A 20,359-nucleotide genomic window follows, 5' to 3' on the forward strand; every position below is an offset into this window, starting at 1 on the left:
TAAATTTTGATTAGACTGATCTTTGGATTTAACTTTAAACAATCTTAATAGCCCCTTAGCGTTGGTAGAGATGTTAAGGCTCTGGAACTTGAAAGCAAAGTGACCTTTGTGGCTTTTCTTATCTGCAAATCATTTCTCTGTGTCAGATGAGCGCACCTTTCCTCCATTCTGTCATCTTGTCTTTCCTGTGTTCATTTTACTCCTTTGCTTCATGTAGCAGGGACGGTTTACAATCAGAACAGTTTTTTTTTTTTTTTTTTTGTACCAGGGATTGAAACCAGGGGCGCTTAACCACTGAGCTATATCCCCAGACCTTTTTCATTAAAAAAAGAAAAATTAACATTTTTAAAATTTTGAGACAAGGTCTCACTAAGTTGCTTAAAATCTTGCTAAACTTGCAGAGGCTGGCTTTGAACTCGCAGTGCTCCTTCCTCAGCCTTCCAAGCTACTGGGGTGACCAGTGTGGGCCACAGGTGTAGCACCTAACTATAACACTTTTATATATATAAAAAGAGTTCTCAAGAAATTTTGTTTTGAATTTTTGAGAGAAATTTTGCTTCCAGGTACTATAATCAGATATTTGTGTTTATATATATTCAGCTTCCTTCCCACTCCCAACTTGAGGCTGATTTGATCATCCAGTGGTTTAAAAAAAATTCTTTTTTGGTTATCAGGTGTTTTGGATGAAAATCCTTCAAAACTGATTTTCAAAGGATCTTGTAAGACGAATGATATTTTAGAATCATTCTTTAACTAGAGGAGGATTCTACCTTCTACTTTTACAGTGATTTCATCTTGTCTGATGTACGGTTGCGTGTATTCATATTAGTGGTATTTGCATGGAGGTTGGCTTGTAAGCCTTGAACAGGTGTTTTAGGAAAGAAAGTGGTAATAGTTCAACTCTTAAGATGCGTAGCATGTCAGAGGTTGAAGAAGATTCACATATGCCTTCTATTTTAATTCTAACAAAACCCAGCTTCACTATATAGGCTTCTAGCTATTTTTAGGAGAATCAGTAGGAGATCTATAGTGTAAGAGTTGTTGAAAGAAAGTATGGAATGGAACTTTAGACTTGGAGGGGAAAAGACGGACTGGCTATACAATTTGTGGGACTTAGTGCAAAATGAAAACACAGGGACTCTTGTTAAATAATGAAGAATTTCAGGGCAGGGAAGGGAGAGCTTTCAACCAAGCATGAGGCTCTTGTGAGCATAGGGCCCTGTCTGACCATACCGGTTGCATACCCATGAAACCTGCCCTGGTCAAAAGTTGAGAGGGTAATAAAAAGGAAAAATCTATTTTCCCTTGATGTTTCCTTCCTTGTATCCCACCCTTACAAACGTACTTATCAGGTGATCATCTCTCAAGGGGGCACTGTTGTGGCAGTTAGCAGAGTCATCTCTAATGCCTGGGGAAGGACACCAAAGGAAGGTTGTATCCCACCTAGCATGGGAGGGTGGATGGAGCCAGGAGCCCTCTGAACTGACCTAAGAGAGAGAGCACGAACTTGGGAACTCTATTTTCTAGCAGTGTAGTACAGTTATTTAACTTGTCTGAGTCTCATTTTTCATGGTTGTAAAATGGTGATAGCTACCTTGAAGGGTTATTAGATAGATCAAAGATAATGCAAAAAAAAATCTAGTGCAGGGACTGGTATGCAGTGGAAACTCAATATATATTGCACATAGGATCATTTTTCGTGAGGATAAATATTGGGGATGAGTGAGAAAGGTCCCAAGTCTCAGGGGTGGAGGATATCCAAATGCTCGAAGGGCTGGTTGCATCTGTGTTCCTCCTCAGTTACTGAGTGCTCTGGAATGGACTACAACTTGGAATTACATCTTCTTCCAAGCAGGGCAAGGAGCAATCTGTGGGAAGTCAGTACACAGAAGAGTTCAGACTCCAGCACTGAAAATTTGCCAACTTTCACCCACATTGCGGAGATGAGAGAGCAGCTGTGGGCAGACAGTAGAGTAAGGGCTGTGGGGTCACTGGGCTGCGTTGTACTTACAGATGTTCCATTGTTTGTTCTGAGATTTTGTCATTTGTCTACTTTATCCACTTATATTTCCATGATATATGACTGATACAGTCAAAACCATTTTATGCAGTTTTCCTACTTTGTTTTGATTTATTATTTGTTGTTTACAGTTTTATCTCCAATAACAACAATGGAATTTCCTTCCCTACTAATCTGGCCTGTTTCCATTTTTGCCTGTTTATTTTAATTTCCTTTTGCTTTTGGCCTGAAACCTCTACATGACTCTGCTTTGTTTATTTCCCTTGCACGGATGTGTCAGCATCATTTATTAGCGTGTCCACTCGGAAGAACTTTGTTCATTAATCATGGAGACTCTGTTTCCTGACTTCTAATGGGAGTGTAGTAAGTGCTGTGTCTCTTAAATACTTCAGGATGGCTTTGGGTACCAGTTTCCTCATCACTGCCCAGATGTGCTGGCCTCCATGACTTGCAGATGGAGCACAGGAGGCCCCAGGGCACAGAAGTAACTTCTCTGCAGAAGACTCTTGTCTTAAGTCCTTTGCCCTATAGTCCTGTCCCTCTTATTGATTTTACTTTCCAATTATTTTTATTTAGGGAGTGGGTTATAGGAGCATAAGACCTGCTTTTTGCAAATATACTCAATCCCCTAAGACATTTTCATGAGAACCATTCTGTTGTTGGCTAATAAGCAATTCCATCTTGCAGTATTAGCTGTTTGTGTGTGTGTTTGGGGGGGAGTACATGATGCGTGTTATTAGACTTGTCTCCTTACGAAGAATTTAGTCCACTAAGTCAATAAAGTTAAGAGGAAGTGATAACTTGACTTTTATACCTCTTATTTGAATATGATAGGTCTGTTATTTCATTTTGCTAGATTCTCATGACTGAGAAAATCATCACATTTTTGTTTGTTTATTTGTGGTTTTAGAAGTTGAACCCTGGGCTTCACACTTGCTAGACAAGCGTTCTGCCACTGAGCTATAATTGCTAGCCCAATTCATCATATATCTTAGTATTTACTCTGTATATGACACCATCTTTAGTTTGAAGATACTTATAAGACTTAAAGGCAGAAACAGTTGAAAGTTAATAAATATAAGCAAGTGTTATGGGTGACACAATAGAAGCCCATCCAGAGTCTATGAGCATCAAAGGAAAGAGAGACCTTTATTATTTTGGAGTGGGAATTGGAGAGGATGTGTCACAAACAAAAATGGAAGGTTCTGGATGTATTTAGAATGCATAAATACTTTCAAATGGTTGAGGCAGCAGCAGTACATGCACAAGGTAGGAGAAGGGAGGCATGAAGGGCCTTAGATGCCAAATGTATGAGTTTCAGATCCTCTTCTCTAGAAAGTTTTAGGTGGGCAGAACATCATTAGCAGATTTGCTTTTTTAAAAAAAATTACCATGAGAAGAATCCATTCATGGAGACTCCAATGGAGGCAAGGGACTCCTTATGACAGTAAGATGCTGAGCCAGCCAAGATATAATGAGATTCTGAGCAAACCAGTGGTCCATGGAAAGATGTCAAAAAAATTAACTTTGTAAAATTGGTATTGATTTTTAAATCTTGTCTTACAATAATTGCCAATAAGACCAAGAAAGTAACACAGACCATAAATGTCGAAAAGTCAAAGGGAATCTTCTTCTGTGCTTTCGTTGCAGAGTTGGTTTTCATTGTTGTTTTTGGTGCGGGGTTGAACCCAGGGCCTTGTGCATGCTAGGCAATTGCTGTACCAGAGAACCGTCCCCAGCCCTTCATTGCAGTTTGGAAACATGATTACTGTGGCACTTCACGTACTGTATTTTAGCATGCTACATTGTCAATTCTTGATTACAGCTTTTCTGTCCTGGGCTCTAAGCTTCTTAGGTTTAAGAACCAAAATAGTGAATTATTTGTGTGTGCCTAGCATGGAGCCTTGTATAGACAAGGAGATGTTTGAAAAGCAAAACTTCTTACACCACAGCCAGTACTTCTTCCACACGTGCCACATGGCATTTTGGAAGTGTGCAAAAATCACTTAGACTTGCTTGCCATCCAGTCTTTTCCATTGGCTCCTCATGAGTGGCCAGAGCAAAATGGCAAACAGATGTAATAGGCAGAAGACACTTTTTATTTGCTTTAAAGTTTGTGTCAATTTGCCCATCATCAAGATGTGTCCCTGTACCTCTAGAAGTCTGTATTAAAATACCAATAATGAAAATTTAGAATATAAGAAGTGTCCATAAGAATTGATGCCTATTGTAAGACTGTCTTTGGTAGTCTCATTATCCACAAGATGATTATTTGCTTCCTCTGTTTGCATTATTTAAGGTTTTAACTTGGATCACACTTTATTCTTCCACACAGATCCGTAATGCCTCCTGCCTGCCTCTTTCAAGATGGAGGAGAAACCTGTGATAGAGCCTACTCAAGTGGTATCTAAACTCAAACTTTCCACCAAGGTAGAAGGCACAGGACACTGGCTGGTGGAAGATCATGCTCGAATATGGGAAGTTTTAAAGACAGAGGAGGTAAGCCAACTCTAACTGACGCAGTTGGTGTGATGATGGATTTGCTCATATCCAGAATTGTAATTCTTAGCACAGCCAGCACCACGGGCCTGCTGGGGCCTCCTCAGGGGCTGCAGGCACAGCCATGACTGGAGAACAAGAGTCCGGGTGTGTCCCATGGGTATTAATGACTACACAGTGATTCAGGCAAAGGAGGTGACTCTTCAAGTAGGCTTTAAAAAGAATGATCTGAGTCTTATATGCTTGTAGTCTGCACTTTGGCCTCAGATATACCATGGCACCCTCTTCCTGTCTTCTCTCAAGGCTGCCCTTCTGTTACCCTTTTTCCTCTCTCGAGCCTATTATACCAAAGTTTCATTTTGGCATATCCAATACTGTGTGTGTGTGTGTGTGTGTGTGAGCATTCAAGGTGGGTGAAGATAATCTTCTTATTCTTTCGTGGCAATTATAAATTATAACTGACATCTCATTAGGTGTTTGAGGTAAAATCATAAATACTAGGTATCAAAGAACTTCTTCACTATATACATATTTGAATGAAGAGTTGAAAAAGGAAGATTGGAAAAGAGAATGGGGATGTTCACCTACACATGGGAAAGTTCTGACTTCACTGAGCTTAGGATTTGTCTTATGTGCACTAAAGCTGGAATGAAAGTTATTGGTTTTAATACATAGGAAAGAACACTTTAGAGAGAAGTACAAAAACGAGCTTCAAAATAATGACTATGATGTAGAAATGCAAAAGGCAAAACATAGAATGCTTAGTACATGGTACCAGAAAGAACAACATCTATTTTCTGAGGGGACCTAGGTGGTATTCATTATCTTGGGTGGTTGTCTAGGATCTGGTCTACATATTGCAAACATAGAAAATTGTTTTCTGATATATCTAATAGCAGAATGTTTTTAACACAATCATCATCATCATCATCATCATCATCATCATCATCAATATCATCATCATCATCATCCTAAGATTAGGAGGAAACTTTGGAAAATTATGCTGTTAAGAACATACTTACACATGATTGTATGTAAAATTTTTTTCTTGATTGATACTTATTAGGTGGATTTTTTTTTAGTTAGATACATGAAAATTTTGTTTTCCAAGTCATTGTCAAATAGTTTTCCAAAGTTGTGCCAATGTGTGTGCATAAAATTTTCCCTTGTTTCACGCTCTTGACAACTCTCAAAATTGTCAGATTTCTTAATTTTTCTATCTAGTTGGTCTGAGATAAAATCTCATTCTTTGATTGTCAGTTTTTTTTGCATCTCATCTCCACTTGAGACCACTTTTCTTTTTTTCCTTTAATATTTAATTGTCTAAGGGTCTAACAATAATAAAACTCACCCTTTCTTCACCCCATCTTAAGATGTCTTTATTTTGAGTGAACTCTTAGGAATATAGTTTAGATGGGTATGGAGTTATAGGCTATTTTCATTCAGTACATTGGAAATATTCCACTGTCCTTTGCTTTTCCATTGCTTTGGAGGAGGAGCTAGTTTAATTTTAATTCTTTTGAATATAATATCTTTACCCTTTAATACTTAAACCTTCTTTACATTTTTGCAATTATACAAAACATTAATTCATTCTTCTGTTTTTGGTGTGGATTTCTATTAATTTAATGTTTTGGAATTCATGATGGGTTTCACAAATAATTTCTAGTCTGGAAACATATTTATGATTTTCTTTTCAGATTTGCCTCATTCTTCTGTAACTCCAGTAAGGTTTTATTTTTGATTTTCTCACTCTTTGTTCATGTCCCTAACCTCTTTCAGGGTTACTATGTTTTTATTCCTCTTGTGTTGCATTCTGGTTTATTTTATATTTATCTTACAATTCACTAATTCTACCCTCAACAGTATCTAATCTGCTTCTTAACTCAACCATTAATTTTTAAATTTCATTTCTATTTTTGTACTTCTAAAAGTTCATTTTCTTTTAAATCTTATAAGTTTTTCTTTTAGCCTCTTGCTTGCTTTTTGTTCTTATTTATATTTCCTAAGATTTGTTTATCAAAAACTGTGAAGGGTCTGAGGTTTTACTTCACATGCAAATTAACTTGGTACAATTTTGTGGATGCTGAACGATGACATGAGACTCTTGGCTCAGAGCAAAAGACTTTAGTATTCACAATAAAAGCAGTAGTCAGAATATCATGTGTGTTTTGGTTTCCTATGTCCTGATTCGTATAGGAGTGACATAGGTGAACCTAGATAGATGTCTGCACCAGAGAGGAACAGTGAGCTTGAGAATCTTTATAGTAGGCCGTAAGCAGTCTTGCATTTTGATCTACTGGTAGACATTAGCACATCCCTCAAAATTGCCTGAAAAATGATCTAGGTAAAAATTAGTTGGGGACTTCAATTTGTGGCATATATAAGAAAACATGCAGGAACAAGAGAGGCCCATGGAGGATTGTTTCCTAACAATTGTAAATCTAATGGTTTTATATTCAGAGTCTAGAGATTCCCAGAACTATGGGTCTTATTCTACTATCTGTTTTTCTTGTTGGACCTTTTATATGATTTTTTTTTGTTTATTTGTGATTTTTGACTGTGAGTTCATTTGTATTGTAATAAAAAGAATTCTATTCATGGAGAATTTGCACTTGTTTCTGGAATCAACTGGAAACCACTTCAAAGTAAATTCTTAGCTTGATTTTTAAAAAAGCTGTTCAATATGAATACAGGGTAGAAACCTATGCAAGGACATTCTTGTAGTGGTGAATTCTAAGGGGTGTGGATAACTCCCTCTTGCTATCCCTACTCAGCACCGTATTTCAAGATAATCAACTTTCCTTGTATTGTTATGGAGAAATATTACTAGTTCACTCCAATGCTGAGGGAATAGCATTTTGGGGTCTCAGATTTATGTAGTAGGGTTTCCTATAGATTCTTTCCATTGAACCAGTCCTAGGCTTTATATTATTCTTTCTTGTGTGTTTTTAGGTAATGAAGCCTATGTTAACTAGAATAACATAGAACTGTAACTAAATACTATCCAAAATTTAAGTAGCTTAACCCAATAAAAGTTTATTTCTCAACCACATACTAATCCAGTTTAGGTGTTTCTAGTGAGGGTGCTTGCTTTTCTCTGTGTGGTAATTCAAGGACCCAGATACTTCTTTCTTGGATCTCTAAAACTCTGTGGCCTGGCAATCTTCTGTATCAGCTAGCAATTAAAAAGGTTGACCTAAAACAAAAATCAGAAATACTTTGGAATTAATCTAACCAAGGAGGTGAAAGATCTCTGCTATGAAAACTATAAAACACTGAAGAAAGAAATTTAAGAAGCTCAGAAGATCAAAAGAACTCCCATATTCTTGAATAGGCAGAATTAATACTGTCAAAATGGTCATACTACCAAAAAATAACATACACATTCCATGCAATCCCCATCAAAATACCAATGACATTCTTCACAGAACTAGGAAAAAACAGTCCTAAAATTCATTTGGAAGAATAAGAGACCCAGAATAGCCAAGGCAATTCTGCCAAGAAAAATGATTCAGGACACATCACAATACCCATTCTCAAATTATACTGCAGAGCTATAGTGATAAAAACAGTGTGGTATTGGAATTCATAATAGACATGAAGACCAATGGATGAGAACAGAAGCTATAGAAACAAACTCAAATTTTTACAAGCATCTGACATTTGACAAACTGCAAAAAATATACATTGTAGAAAAAGCAACCTTTTAAATAAATGATGCTGGAAAACTAGATATTCATATGTAGAAGAATGAATTTAGGTCCCTATCTTTCACCCTGCAAAAAAGTCAAATCAGAATGGATCAAAGATTTTGGAATTAGACCAGAAACCTTGCAACTGTTAGAAGAAAACACAGCATTAATACTCCATTTATATAGGTTGGGCGCCAATTTCCTCAACAGGATATCTAAAGGTCAAGAAATAAAATCAAGAATCAATAATAGGATGCCATCAAATTGAAAAGATTCTACAGAGCAAAGGAAATGATAAGAAAGTAAAGAGAGCCTATATAATGGGAGAAAATCTTTGCTATCTATTCCTCCCGAGAGGGGATTAATATTCAGAATATATAAAGAACTCAAAAAACCTCAATGCCAAAAAAGGAAATAGTCCAATCAATAAAGGGGCAAAAGAACTAAACAGGAATTTCTCAAAAGGAAGAAACACAAATGGCCACAATATATATGAAAAGATGTTCACCATCTCTAGTAATTAGGGAAATGCAAATCAAAGCTACACTAAGATTTTTTCTCACTCCAGTCAAAATGGTCAAGAACATCAATAATAATAAACTCTGGTGAGGAGGTGGGAGAAAAGGTATACTCTTATATTGTTGGTGGGACTGCAAATTAATGCAGCCAATCTGTAAAAAAGTGTGGTGATTCCTTAAAAACTAGGAGTGATTCCACCATATGACCCAGCTATCTTCTTGGTATTTATCCAAAAGATAAATCAGCATATTATAGTGATACAGCCATTTTATAGCAGCAGAATTCACATTAGCCAAACTATGGAATCAACCCAGATGCTAGTCAATAGAGGAATGGATTAAAAATGTGGCATATATTCACAATGGAGTTTCACTGAGTCATAAATAAGAATGAAATAATGGCATTTTCTGGTGACTGGATGGAAATGGAGAAAATTATGCAAAGTGCCAATAAGCCAGACTCAGAAAAATCAAGGATTGAATGTTTTTTCTCACATGTGGAAACTAGAGCAAAATAAGGGAAAGAAGGCAGTTGGGGAGGATAGGATGTCTTAAAAATCCAGGGAAGATCAGTGGAGTAGAAGAAGGGGAACCAGAGTGAGGGGGGAAGGAAGGGAAAGGGGAAGATAAATGGATGAATCAATAAAATCATGTTAACTTCAGATATAAAGGTACCAAAAGGAATTTCACCTTTATATATGTGTAGAAGAGAGGACGTTTAGTCGAGAGGAGAGAGAATAGGGAGGAAGGAGGGGAAGAAAAGTGGGGAGAGAATGGGGCTTGAAATCAGATTCCTTGCATGTATGACTCTGTCAGAATGAATCCAAGGACCATGTATGATCATGATACTCAAACTTACAAAAAGAGGTTGAAGAAGATACACTCGATTCCTGACCCTCTTGGACTAGAAGTGACATGCATTATATCAGCTCCTACTCTGTGACTGAGATCTAGTCCCACTACCCCACAGAAATGTGAGGGAGGGAGGTTGGAGAAATGTAATGCCCAGTTGGGAAAGTGCTTACAGTGCTGGCCCAATACATGAAAAGGCAAGGCAAGTACAAATTGGATTTTGGTGTACAGTTAATAAATATTACCAAAAAAGAAAAAAAAAAAGGCTAAAATGTTCCTGGTTTGGCCAGTGATCTCTAAATGAAGCTTTCTTTTTTTTTTTTAAATTTTTTATTGTTGGTTGTTCAAAACATTACATAGTTCTTGATATATCATATTTCACACTTTGATTCAAGCGGGTTATGAACTCCCATTTTTACCCCATATACAGATTGCAGAATCACATCAGTTACACATCCATTGATTTACATATTGCCATACTAGTGTCTGTTGTGTTCTGCTGCCTTTCCTATTCTCTACTATCCCCCCTCCCCTCCCCTCCCCTCCCCTCTTCTCTCTCTACCCCCTCTACTGTCATTCATTTCTCCCCCTTGTATTATTTTTCCCTTTCCCCTCACTTCCTCTTGTATGTACTTTTGTATAACCCTGAGGGTCTCCTTCCATTTCCATGCAATTTCCCTTCTCTCTCCCTTTCCCTCCCACCTCTCATCCCTGTTTAATGTTAATCTTCTTCTCATGGTCTTCGTCCCTACTCTGTTCTTAGTTACTCTCCTTATATCAAAGAAGACATTTGGCATTTGTTTTTTAGGGATTGGCTAGCTTCACTTAGCATAATCTGCTCTAATGCCATCCATTTCCCTGCAAATTCTATGATTTTGTCATTTTTTTAATGCAGAGTAATACTCCATTGTGTATAAATGCCACATTTTTTTTAATCCATTCGTCTATTGAAGGGCATCTAGGTTGGTTCCACAGTCTTGCTATTGTGAATTGTGCTGCTATGAACATCGATGTAGCAGTGTCCCTGTAGCATGCTCTTTTTAGGTCTTTAGGGAATACACCGAGAAGGGGAATAGCTGGGTCAAATGGTGGCTCCATTCCCAGCTTTCCAAGAAATCTCCATACTGCTTTCCAAATTGGCTGCACCAATTTGCAGTCCCACCAGCAATGTACAAGTGTACCCTTTTCCCCACATCCTCGCCAGCACTTGTTGTTGTTTGACTTCATAATGGCTGCCAATCTTACTGGAGTGAGATGGTATCTTAGGGTGGTTTTGATTTGCATTTCTCTGACTGCTAGAGATGGTGAGCATTTTTTCATGTACTTGTTGATTGACTGTATGTCCTCCTCTGAGAAGTGTCTGTTCAGGTCCTTGGCCCATTTGTTGATTGGGTTGTTTGTTATCTTATTGTCTAATTTTTGGAGTTCTTTGTATACTCTGGATATTAGGGCTCTGTCTGAAGTGTGAGGAGTAAAAATTTGTTCCCAGGATGTAGGCTCCCTATTTACCTCTCTTATTGTTTCTCTTGCTGAGAAAAAACTTTTTAGTTCGAGTGAGTCCCATTTGTTGATTCTAGTTATTAATTTTGTGCTATGGGTGTCCTATTGAGGAATTTGGAGCCCGACCCCACAGAATGTAGATCGTAGCCAACTTTTTCTTCTATCAGACGGCGTGTCTCTGATTTGATATCAAGCTCCTTGATCCATTTTGAATTAACTTTTGTGCATGGCGAGAGCAAGGGATTCAGTTTCATTTTGTTGCATATGGATTTCCAGTTTTCCCAGCACCATTTGTTGAAGATGCTATCCTTCCTCCATTGCATGCTTTTAGCCCCTTTATCAAATATAAGATAGTTGTAGTTTTGTGGATTGGTTTCTGTGTCCTCTATTCTGTACCATTGGTCCACCCGCCTGTTTTGGTACCAGTACCATGCTGTTTTTGTTACTATTGCTCTGTAGTATAGTTTGAAGTCTGGTATCGCTATACCGCCTGATTCACACTTCCTGCTTAGCATTGTTTTTGCTATTCTGGGTCTTTTATTTTTCCATATGAATTTCATGATTGCTTTCTCTATTTCTACAAGAAATGCCGTTGGGATTTTGATTGGCATTGCATTAAACCTATAGAGAACTTTTGGTAATATCGCCATTTTGATGATGTTAGTTCTGCCTATCCATGAACAGGGTATATTTTTCCATCTTCTAAGATCTTCTTCTATTTCTCTCTTTAGGGTTCTGTAGTTTTCATTGTATAAGTCTTTCACCTCTTTTGTTAGGTTGATTCCCAAGTATTTTATTTTTTTTGAAGATATTGTGAATGGAGTGGTTGTCCTCATTTCCATTTCAGAGGATTTGTCGCTGATATACAGGAATGCCTTTGATTTATGCGTGTTGATTTTATATCCTGCCACTTTGCTGAATTCATTTATTAGCTCTAATAGTTTCTTTGTAGACCCTTTAGGGTCCGCTAGGTATAGAATCATGTCATCTGAAAATAGTGATAATTTAAGTTCTTCTTTTCTTATTTTTATGCCTTTAATTTCTTTTGTCTGTCTAATTGCTCTGGCCAGTGTTTCGAGAACTATGTTGAACAGAAGTGGTGAGAGAGGGCATCCCTGTCTTGTTCCAGATTTTAGAGGGAATGCCTTCAATTTTTCTCCATTCAGAATGATGCTAGCCTGAGGCTTAGCATAGATTGCTTTTACAATATTGAGGTATGTTCCTGTTATCCCTAGTTTTTCTAGAGTTTTGAACATAAAGGGATGCTGTACTTTGTCGAATGCTTTTTCCGCATCTATCGAGATGATCATATGGTTCTTATTTTTAAGTCTATTGATGTGGTGAATAACATTTATTGATTTCCGTATATTGAACCAGCCTTGCATCCCAGGGATGAATCCTACTTGATCATGGTGCACAATTTTTTTGATATGTTTTTGTATCCGATTCGCCAGAATTTTATTGAGGATTTTTGCATCTAGGTTCATTAGAGATATTGGTCTGAAGTTTTCTTTCTTTGAAGTGTCTTTGTCTGGTTTAGGTATCAGGGTGATGTTGGCCTCGTAGAATGAATTTGGAAGTTCTCCCTCTTTTTCTATTTCCTGAAGTAGCTTGAAAAGTATTGGTATTAGTTCCTCTTTAAAAGTTTTGTAAAACTCTGCTGTATACCCATCCGGTCCTGGGCTTTTCTTAGTTTGTAGTCTTTTGATGGTTTCTTCTATTTCCTCAATTGATATTGGTCTGTTTAGGTTGTCTATATCCTCCTGACTCAATCTGGGCAGATCATATGACTTCAGAAATTTATCTATGCCTTCACTATCTTCTAATTTATTGGAGTATAAGGATTCAAAATAATTTTTGATTATCTTCTGTATTTCTGAAGTGTCTGTTGTGATATTGCCTTTTTCATCCTGTATGCTAGTAATTTGAGTTCTCTCTCTTCTTCTCTTCGCTAGCATGGCTAAGGGTCTGTCGATTTTGTTTATTTTTTCAAAGAAGTAACTTTTAGTTTTGTCAATTTTTTTCAATTGTTTCTTTTGTTTCGATTTCATTAATTTCAGCTCTGATTTTAATTATTTCTTGCCTTCTACTTCTTTTGCTGTTGTTTTGCTCTTCTTTTTTTAGGATTTTGAGATGAAGTATGAGATCATTTATTTGTTGGTTTTTTCTTTTTTTAATAAATGAACTCCAAGCAATGAATTTTCCTCTTAGGACTGCTTTCAGTGTGTCCTATAGATTCCGATATGTTGTGTCTGTGTTTTCATTTATCTCTAAGATTTTTTTTTATTTCCTCCTTGATGTCTTCTATAACCCATTGATCATTCAGTAACCTATTGTTCATTCTCCAAGTGATGTATGCTTTTTCCTTCCTTCTTTTATCATTGATTTTCAGTTTCATTCCATTATGATCAGATAAGATGCATGGTATTATCTCTACTCCTTTATATTGTCTAAGAGTTGCCCTGTGACATAATATATGATCTATTTTTGAGAAGGATCCATGTGCTGCTGAGAAAAAAGTGTAACTGCTTGATGTTGGGTGGTATATTCTATATATGTCAATTAAGTCTAGGTTATTAATTGTGTTATTGAGTTCTATAGTTTCCTTATTCAACTTTTGTTTGGAAGATCTGTCCAGTGGCGAGAGAGGTGTGTTGAAGTCTCCCATGATTATTGTATGGTGGTCTATTAGACTCTTGAACTTGAGAAGAGTTTGTTTGATGAACATAGCTGCACCATTGTTTGGGGCATATATATTTATGATTGTTATGTCTTGTTGGTGTATGGTTCCCTTAAGCAGTATGTAGTGTCCCTCTTTATCCCTTTTGATTAACTTTGGCTTGAAATCTATTTTATTTGATATGAGTATGGACACTCCTGCTTGTTTCCGAAGTCCATATGAGTGATATGATTTTTCCCAACCTTTCACCTTCAGCCTATGTATGTCTTTTCCTATCAAATGCGTCTCCTGTAGGCAGCATATTGTTGGGTCTTGTTTTGAGATCCATTCTACTAGCCTGTGTCTCTTGATTGGTGAGTTTAAGCCATTAACATTTAGGGTTATTATTGAGATATGGGTTGTTCTTCCAGCCATATTTGTTTATTTCTGTTACTAAACATGATTTGTTTTCCTCTTTGATTATTCCTCCCCCCTTTACTGTCCTACCTCCCACTGTTGGTTTTCATTGTTATTTTCCATTTCCTCTTCCTGTAATGTTTTGCCGAGGATGTTTTGAAGAGATGGTTTTCTAGCTGCAAATTCTTTTAACTTTTGTTTATCGTGGAAGGTTTTAATTTCATCTTCCATCCTGAAGCTTAATTTCTCTGGATACACAATTCTTGGTTGGAACCCATTTTCTTTCAGTGTTTGAAATATGTTATTCCAGGATCTTCTAGCTTTCAGAGTCTGTGTTGAAAGATCAGCTGTTATCCTGATTGGCTTACCCCTAAATGTAATCTGCTTCCTTTCTCTTGTAGCTTTTAAATTCTCTCCTTATTCTGTATGTTGGGCATCTTCATTATAATGTGTCTAGGTGTGGATCTCTTATGATTTTGCACATTCGGCGTCCTGTAGGCTTCTAGGATTTGGGATTCTGTCTCATTCTTCAAGTCTGGGAAGTTTTCTCGTATTATTTCATTGAATAGATTGCTCATTCCTTTGGTTTGGAGCTCTATACCTTCCTGTATCCCAATGACTCTTAAGTTTGGTCTCTTGATGTTATCCCATATTTCTTGGATGTTCCGCTCATGGTTTCTTAACAGTCTTGCTGAGCTGTCTATGTTCTTTTCAAGTTGAAATACTTTGTCTTCATTGTCTGATGTTCTATCTTCTAAGTGTTCTACTCTGCTGGTAGTATTCTCAATTGAGTTTTTAAGTTGGTTTATTGCTTCCTGCATTTCTAGGATTTCTGTTTGTTTGTTTTTTATAACCTCTATCTCCCTGTATAGTTGATCTTTTGCTTCCTGGATTTGTTTGTGTAATTCATTGTCGAAGTGATCTTTCATTGTCTGATTTTGCTGTCTAATGTCTTCCTTGATACTCCAGATCATCTGAAGCATGTATATCCTGAATTCTTTATCTGACATTCCATCTGCTGCAGCTGTTACCTCTTCTAAAGTTGAGTTGACCTGCATTGCTTGTGGTCCTTTCTTTCCTTGTCTTTTCATACTGCTTGCGTTTCTTTCTGCTTGGTGAAACTGTTGTGTTTTTGAAAATCTTTTCCCCCTATATATTTATATTGCTCTTGTATAGTTGAAAAGTCTCCCTTGCAGGGTCAGGCGGTGGTCTGCCTACCTTGCAGGCGCGGGCGGCGGCTCTGCTCTGCCCCATGGGTGACGTGTACCACGCTGGGGTGATGGTGCTGTTACCCAGGCGCTGGCAGGCCACCGGGCCTGATCCGCCGGTTGGTTGCAGGTCTGCCTACCCTGCAGGCGCAGGCAGCGGCTCTGCTCTGCCCCCCCTCCAATTGGTGTGACTTGTCTACAACACCTGCGGACTACTGGGCCTGTTCCGGGCGCGGGCGAAGGCTCTTCTCTGCTCCTACTCCAATTGGGGTGAAGTGCCTACCACCCCGGCCGGCCGCTGGGCCTGTTCCACCGGTCGGTCGCAGGTCTGCCCACCTTGCGGGCGCGGGTGGCGGCTCCGCTCCGCCCCCTCTCCAATTGGGGTCATGCGACCACCACGCCGGCGAGCCGCTGGGCCTGCTCCGGGCGCAGGCGGCGGCCCGGCTCCTCCCCTCTGGCTCGACGACAAATCGAGGAGACTCGGGTGTCTGTGCCTCACCCTCCCTACCAGGAGACCAACTGTTTCTGTCGCCGCTGGTATTGATGAAGTTCTCTCCTCCGCCACTTTCTGATGACATCTGATCTCTGCCATGTTGGTATCCTATGCGAATGGCAGCATTTCGTTCCCTTTGCCGGGTGACCAAAGCAATGTGTGAGTCCTGACCGGCCCTCACAGGCCCCGTCTCAGTCCTGTTGCCACTGCCCACGAAGGCTCGGTTGGTATTTACCTCCACAGTACTCAGCAGGACCCGGACCGAGAAGCAGTTTCCGCGGGCTCCTTAGCCCTGGGCCAGAGCAGTTCCGGGAGCCGGAACTCGGCTGCTCCGTGCTCGGTGTATGCTCTGATAAGAGCAGGCTCCAAGAAGCAGTTTCCGCGGGTTATTTAGCACTGAACCTGAGTAATTTGTCTACAAGCCGCAGGTGAATGGCAGCCTGAAATTACCTGTTCTATGGCTGAATGAGCTGCGATCAGTCGAAAACATGGATGGTGACGTCAGCTCTCCAAGATGGTGGCCGCTGGCTTCCTCTGTGGTCTGACCGGTGTGGAGAACCGAATTGGACCGCTTCCTTCCCCCGTCTCGAACCCAGAATTCAGCACTGAGTACGGTGCTTGCACGGCTGGCAGAAACTGCAGCGCTGTATCCCTGCGTCGCTATCTCCTCGTTTCCCAGCGCGTGCCGCAGACTCTAGCCGCGGGGCGATTTGCTGAATAAGCAGTGTGACCCTCCGTGCAACAAATCTCTCGCGTTTGAGCCCCCGTAGCCGATCCTCGTGCGATGGAAATCCTTCCTCCAGGTTCCGGAGCACCCCACTATTGCTGGAAATTCCTAACAAGATAGCCTTTAGCCGTCCTGACTCGTCATTCTCCCACACAGTGATGCGGCATACGGGGGCAATGCACTCCCCTTGCCGCCATCTTCCCTCCTCCCTAAATGAAGCTATCTTCCCTCCTCCCTAAATGAAGCTATCTTTTTTGTTTGTGTGTGTGTGTTTCCCAGGGATTGAACCCAGGAGCACTGAACTACTGAGCCACATCATCCCCAGTCCTTTTATTTTTTATTTTGAAACAGAGTCTGCTAGTTTGCTTAGGTTCTTGCTAAATTGCTGAGGCTGGCTTTGAACTTGGGATCATCCTACCCCAACCTCCTGAGGAGTAGCTGGGATTAAAGCATGTGCCACCTTCCCTGTCTAGAAACTAATGCTCTTCTTTGTGGGTTCTACTTTCATTTAGGTTTTGATTTTTAGAATTAATTTCTTTCCAGCTTACCAATGTACTGTAAAAGGTATTTTAGTTCTATTTTATGAAGCATTTTTAGTGGGAGAGTCAGTTAGGGTAGTTAGTCCACCATACTGCTAGAAATGTGAGTTGTCTAAAACTTTAAAATCTAGATTTTAAGAACATGCATCTTTAAAAAATTATTTCACTGGGTTAGAATCATCTTAGGTAGTACTGAATTTGCATTATTTTTTGGTCATATTTAGTTAAGTACTTGTTCACTACTGACTTCTAATCAATTAAAAGTTTTATATAGGTACAAGTTAGTTTCAAGTATATTGGAAGTTAAAGTATTATTTTCATTTTTAATGTAGTGATTAATTGTTAATATTCCAAATATGCTCTCTAAATATAAATATTTAATTTTAAGTTATAAATAATACCTGTATGTAGTAGAAAATATTAAATTGTTAAGGGGGGTCAAATACAAAAACCAAATGTCCCAATAAAATGTCAGCATTTTTTATTTTTAAAAGTGGGCCAGAGTAGAGGGAGGATAGGACATGTTTTGTGATGATGAAAATGTTGCTTTTTGATCACTTTAGTAGCTTATGTGGGGGCACATATTGTCAAAACTCATTCAGCTATATATACACTTAAAATGGACATGTTTCATTACATGTAATGGTACCTCAATAAAGTTGATCTTAAAAAAAGGGCAATGGATGATACATCAGAATTGCATCACTCAATAACAACAGCACAGTGGTGCATGTTAAATGGTGCTGTGGATGGTGGATGTGTTTGCAGGTGTTTTGAGAGCCTGGAGGGTATGGTCCAGCCTGGGTCTGAGTGTGCTCATGTACCTGTGGGTTCAGGGAAGATGAGCTCCCCAGCAAGCTAGTACCTGAGTTCACTCTTAAGGGAAAAGGAGGAATCAGCCCCGCAAATAGAATTTTAGAAGGGCAATCAGATAAAATATTCATTGAAGAAGGAAATCTGTGTTAAGGGAAGTGTCAGAGAGATTGTCCTAGAGTTTGGAGTATCTTAAGCATTCCTCTTATCTTAAATGTAATGAGAAGAGATGACACCGAGAGGGACTAAATAATGAAAAGTCTTGCTTCTCACTTAGATTGAAAACTATCCTGTGAGTAGGGGGTCAATGAAGAGTTTTAGGAAGGGGTAGTGACCAGGTCAGATTTATTTTTCAAAAATGCAACCGTCAGTCCTGTGTGGGATGCCCTGCAATGCTGCAAAGCCACTCAAGCTCACACTGGTCTCTCTCTTTGTTCACATTGGGTTGGTCAGAGCTAACCCGAGGATTATTTAGGTTGTTCCTTTTTTCTCTCCAGCCAGACTGTCTGTCTTTAAAACCATACCCATTAGTCTTAATTCTGCTTCACTTAAAATCCCAAAGCACTGACACACTATTGGATCCAGATTGAAATAAATGCTTGGTGATTGATTGATGAGTCATTTTCACTATTTAATGATAATGTCTTATTTCTCTAAATCACGGCATAAACCAAAATGTTGTCCTCTCTGATCTCTGAGTGTAAAAGAGATCCACTCATTTGATGCACTATTGGATAGCATTAAGTCATGGTGATTTTTGTGTATTTATTTTTGGTATTGCTGATTGAATTTGCTTTGGGTCATCCACTAAGCATGGGGCTTATCTGTGTTCATTATTTTACATTTGTAAGAATGCCACCCAAATAAGTGATACTCTCTGTGGTCATGGAACAGAGATGTTCTGTGTGAAGTTAATCCAGTGGATGCCTGTACAGAGACTGGATAGATGACCTCTTCCTCTCTGCAGAACAGGAATGGGGCCCCACACTGAAACATCACATTCTTGGAGGAGGAAATAGTAATGTGATCATCAAGCATGCTTTGGAGATTAAATCATACTCATCTGAGCCACAAGAAGAGGGAGAACTTAAAAAAAGCTGGATGACAATTTGGACAAGCAGTGGGAGTGCTTTGTATTAATTCTAAAGAGCCAGCTCTTGCTGAACTTGAAGGCTCTGCTTTGAAGACAGAGCTAGGGTTTTCCTTTAGGATTCTAAATTAATTCCTTTTTCTTTCTGTCAAAATTTTCATATGAGGCAAAGGCATAGAAATTTACTTCCTAGGAAGTTATTAATATATAAAAATGCTTTGAAGCATGGGTCTCTAAGATGGGTAAAGTAGACATATCATTAGTAATGAGAAATAAAATAGATTGAATAGTATTCAATTGAAGTCTGTAAGGGAGGGAAAATACCATTATGGGTACCTACTTCAGATTAATAACTGTGCTTGGCAATTTCATATTCATCAACACATTTAAGTGTCATAGCCATGGGAATATTTTTCATTTAACTCATAAGAATGTTTTATGTTTATTTTTTATGCATGTTAACCCCTCTGCAAAGGCTGTCCCTGCTGCAAAGGACCAGCTGGCATCACTGCTTTGAGAGCTGTAGAGATATTTAAAAATTATAATTAGTAGTGCCTATTAATTATTCAGAATAATGGGGTTCTGTGTGAAATTTTTGTACATGCTTTCAATATACTCCAACTGTATCCCTTCCCTTTCCTCCTCTCCCTGGCTCCTTTCTCTTCCCTAATGTCTCCTCCCTCTGGATTCCATATATGAGATATTGTCTCTCTGATTCTTATTTATTTTACTTAACATGATAACCACCAGTTTCATTCATTTTCCTGCAAATGACGTGATTTCATTCTTCTTTATGGCCTCATAATACTCCACCGTGTATGTGTGTGTGTGTGTGTGTGTGTGTGTCTCACATATTTTTGTCCATTAATTTGCTGATGGGTATCTAGGCTGGTTCCATAACTTGACTATTGTGAATAGTGCTACAATAAACATGGACGTACAGGTGTCTTAATCATATGACTTTGATTCCTCTAGGTATAAACTCAGGATTGGTTTAGCTGGATTATATGATAGTTCTGTTTTTAGATTTTTGAAGAATTTACCTACTGGTTTCCATAATTAGTTTACATTTCAATAGGGTAAAAGAGTTCCTTTTTCTCACATCCTCTGCAGATTTTTTTTTTTTTTTTTAATAATAGCTCTTCTGACTAGGGTGACATGGACTCTCACTGTATTTTTGACTTTCATTTCTCTGATGGCTAAATAATTTGAGCCTTTTTCTTTTATATATTGGCCATGTGCGTTTCTTTTGGAAAATATCTGTTTAGCTCATTTGCCCAGTTACTTGTAAGAATTTTGAAGATTAGAGGTTAAGGTGCATGGCAAAAG

The 20,359-nt window shown here is 38.6% G+C and overlaps 1 protein-coding gene across 4 annotated transcripts in view; it reads left to right on the plus strand.

Moving 5' to 3' along the window:
• Positions 1 to 20,359, plus strand: part of Rgl1 (ral guanine nucleotide dissociation stimulator like 1) — a 262,529-nt gene that overhangs the window by 103,807 nt on the left and 138,363 nt on the right. For all 4 annotated transcript variants that reach the window (XM_046419510.2, XM_046419513.2, XM_046419511.2 and 1 more), the window contains one exon: positions 4,356 to 4,519. In XM_046419510.2, the coding sequence (XP_046275466.1) occupies positions 4,388 to 4,519 (132 nt within the window). In that variant the 5' untranslated portion in view covers positions 4,356 to 4,387. The remainder of the gene's footprint in view (positions 1 to 4,355; positions 4,520 to 20,359) is intronic.

This window comes from Marmota monax, unplaced genomic scaffold, assembly GCF_021218885.2.
Source record: "Marmota monax isolate L192 unplaced genomic scaffold, Marmota_monax_Labrador192_F-V1.1 WCK01_AAM20220418_F8-fsc00209, whole genome shotgun sequence".
NCBI classification, from domain to species: domain Eukaryota; kingdom Metazoa; phylum Chordata; class Mammalia; order Rodentia; family Sciuridae; genus Marmota; species Marmota monax.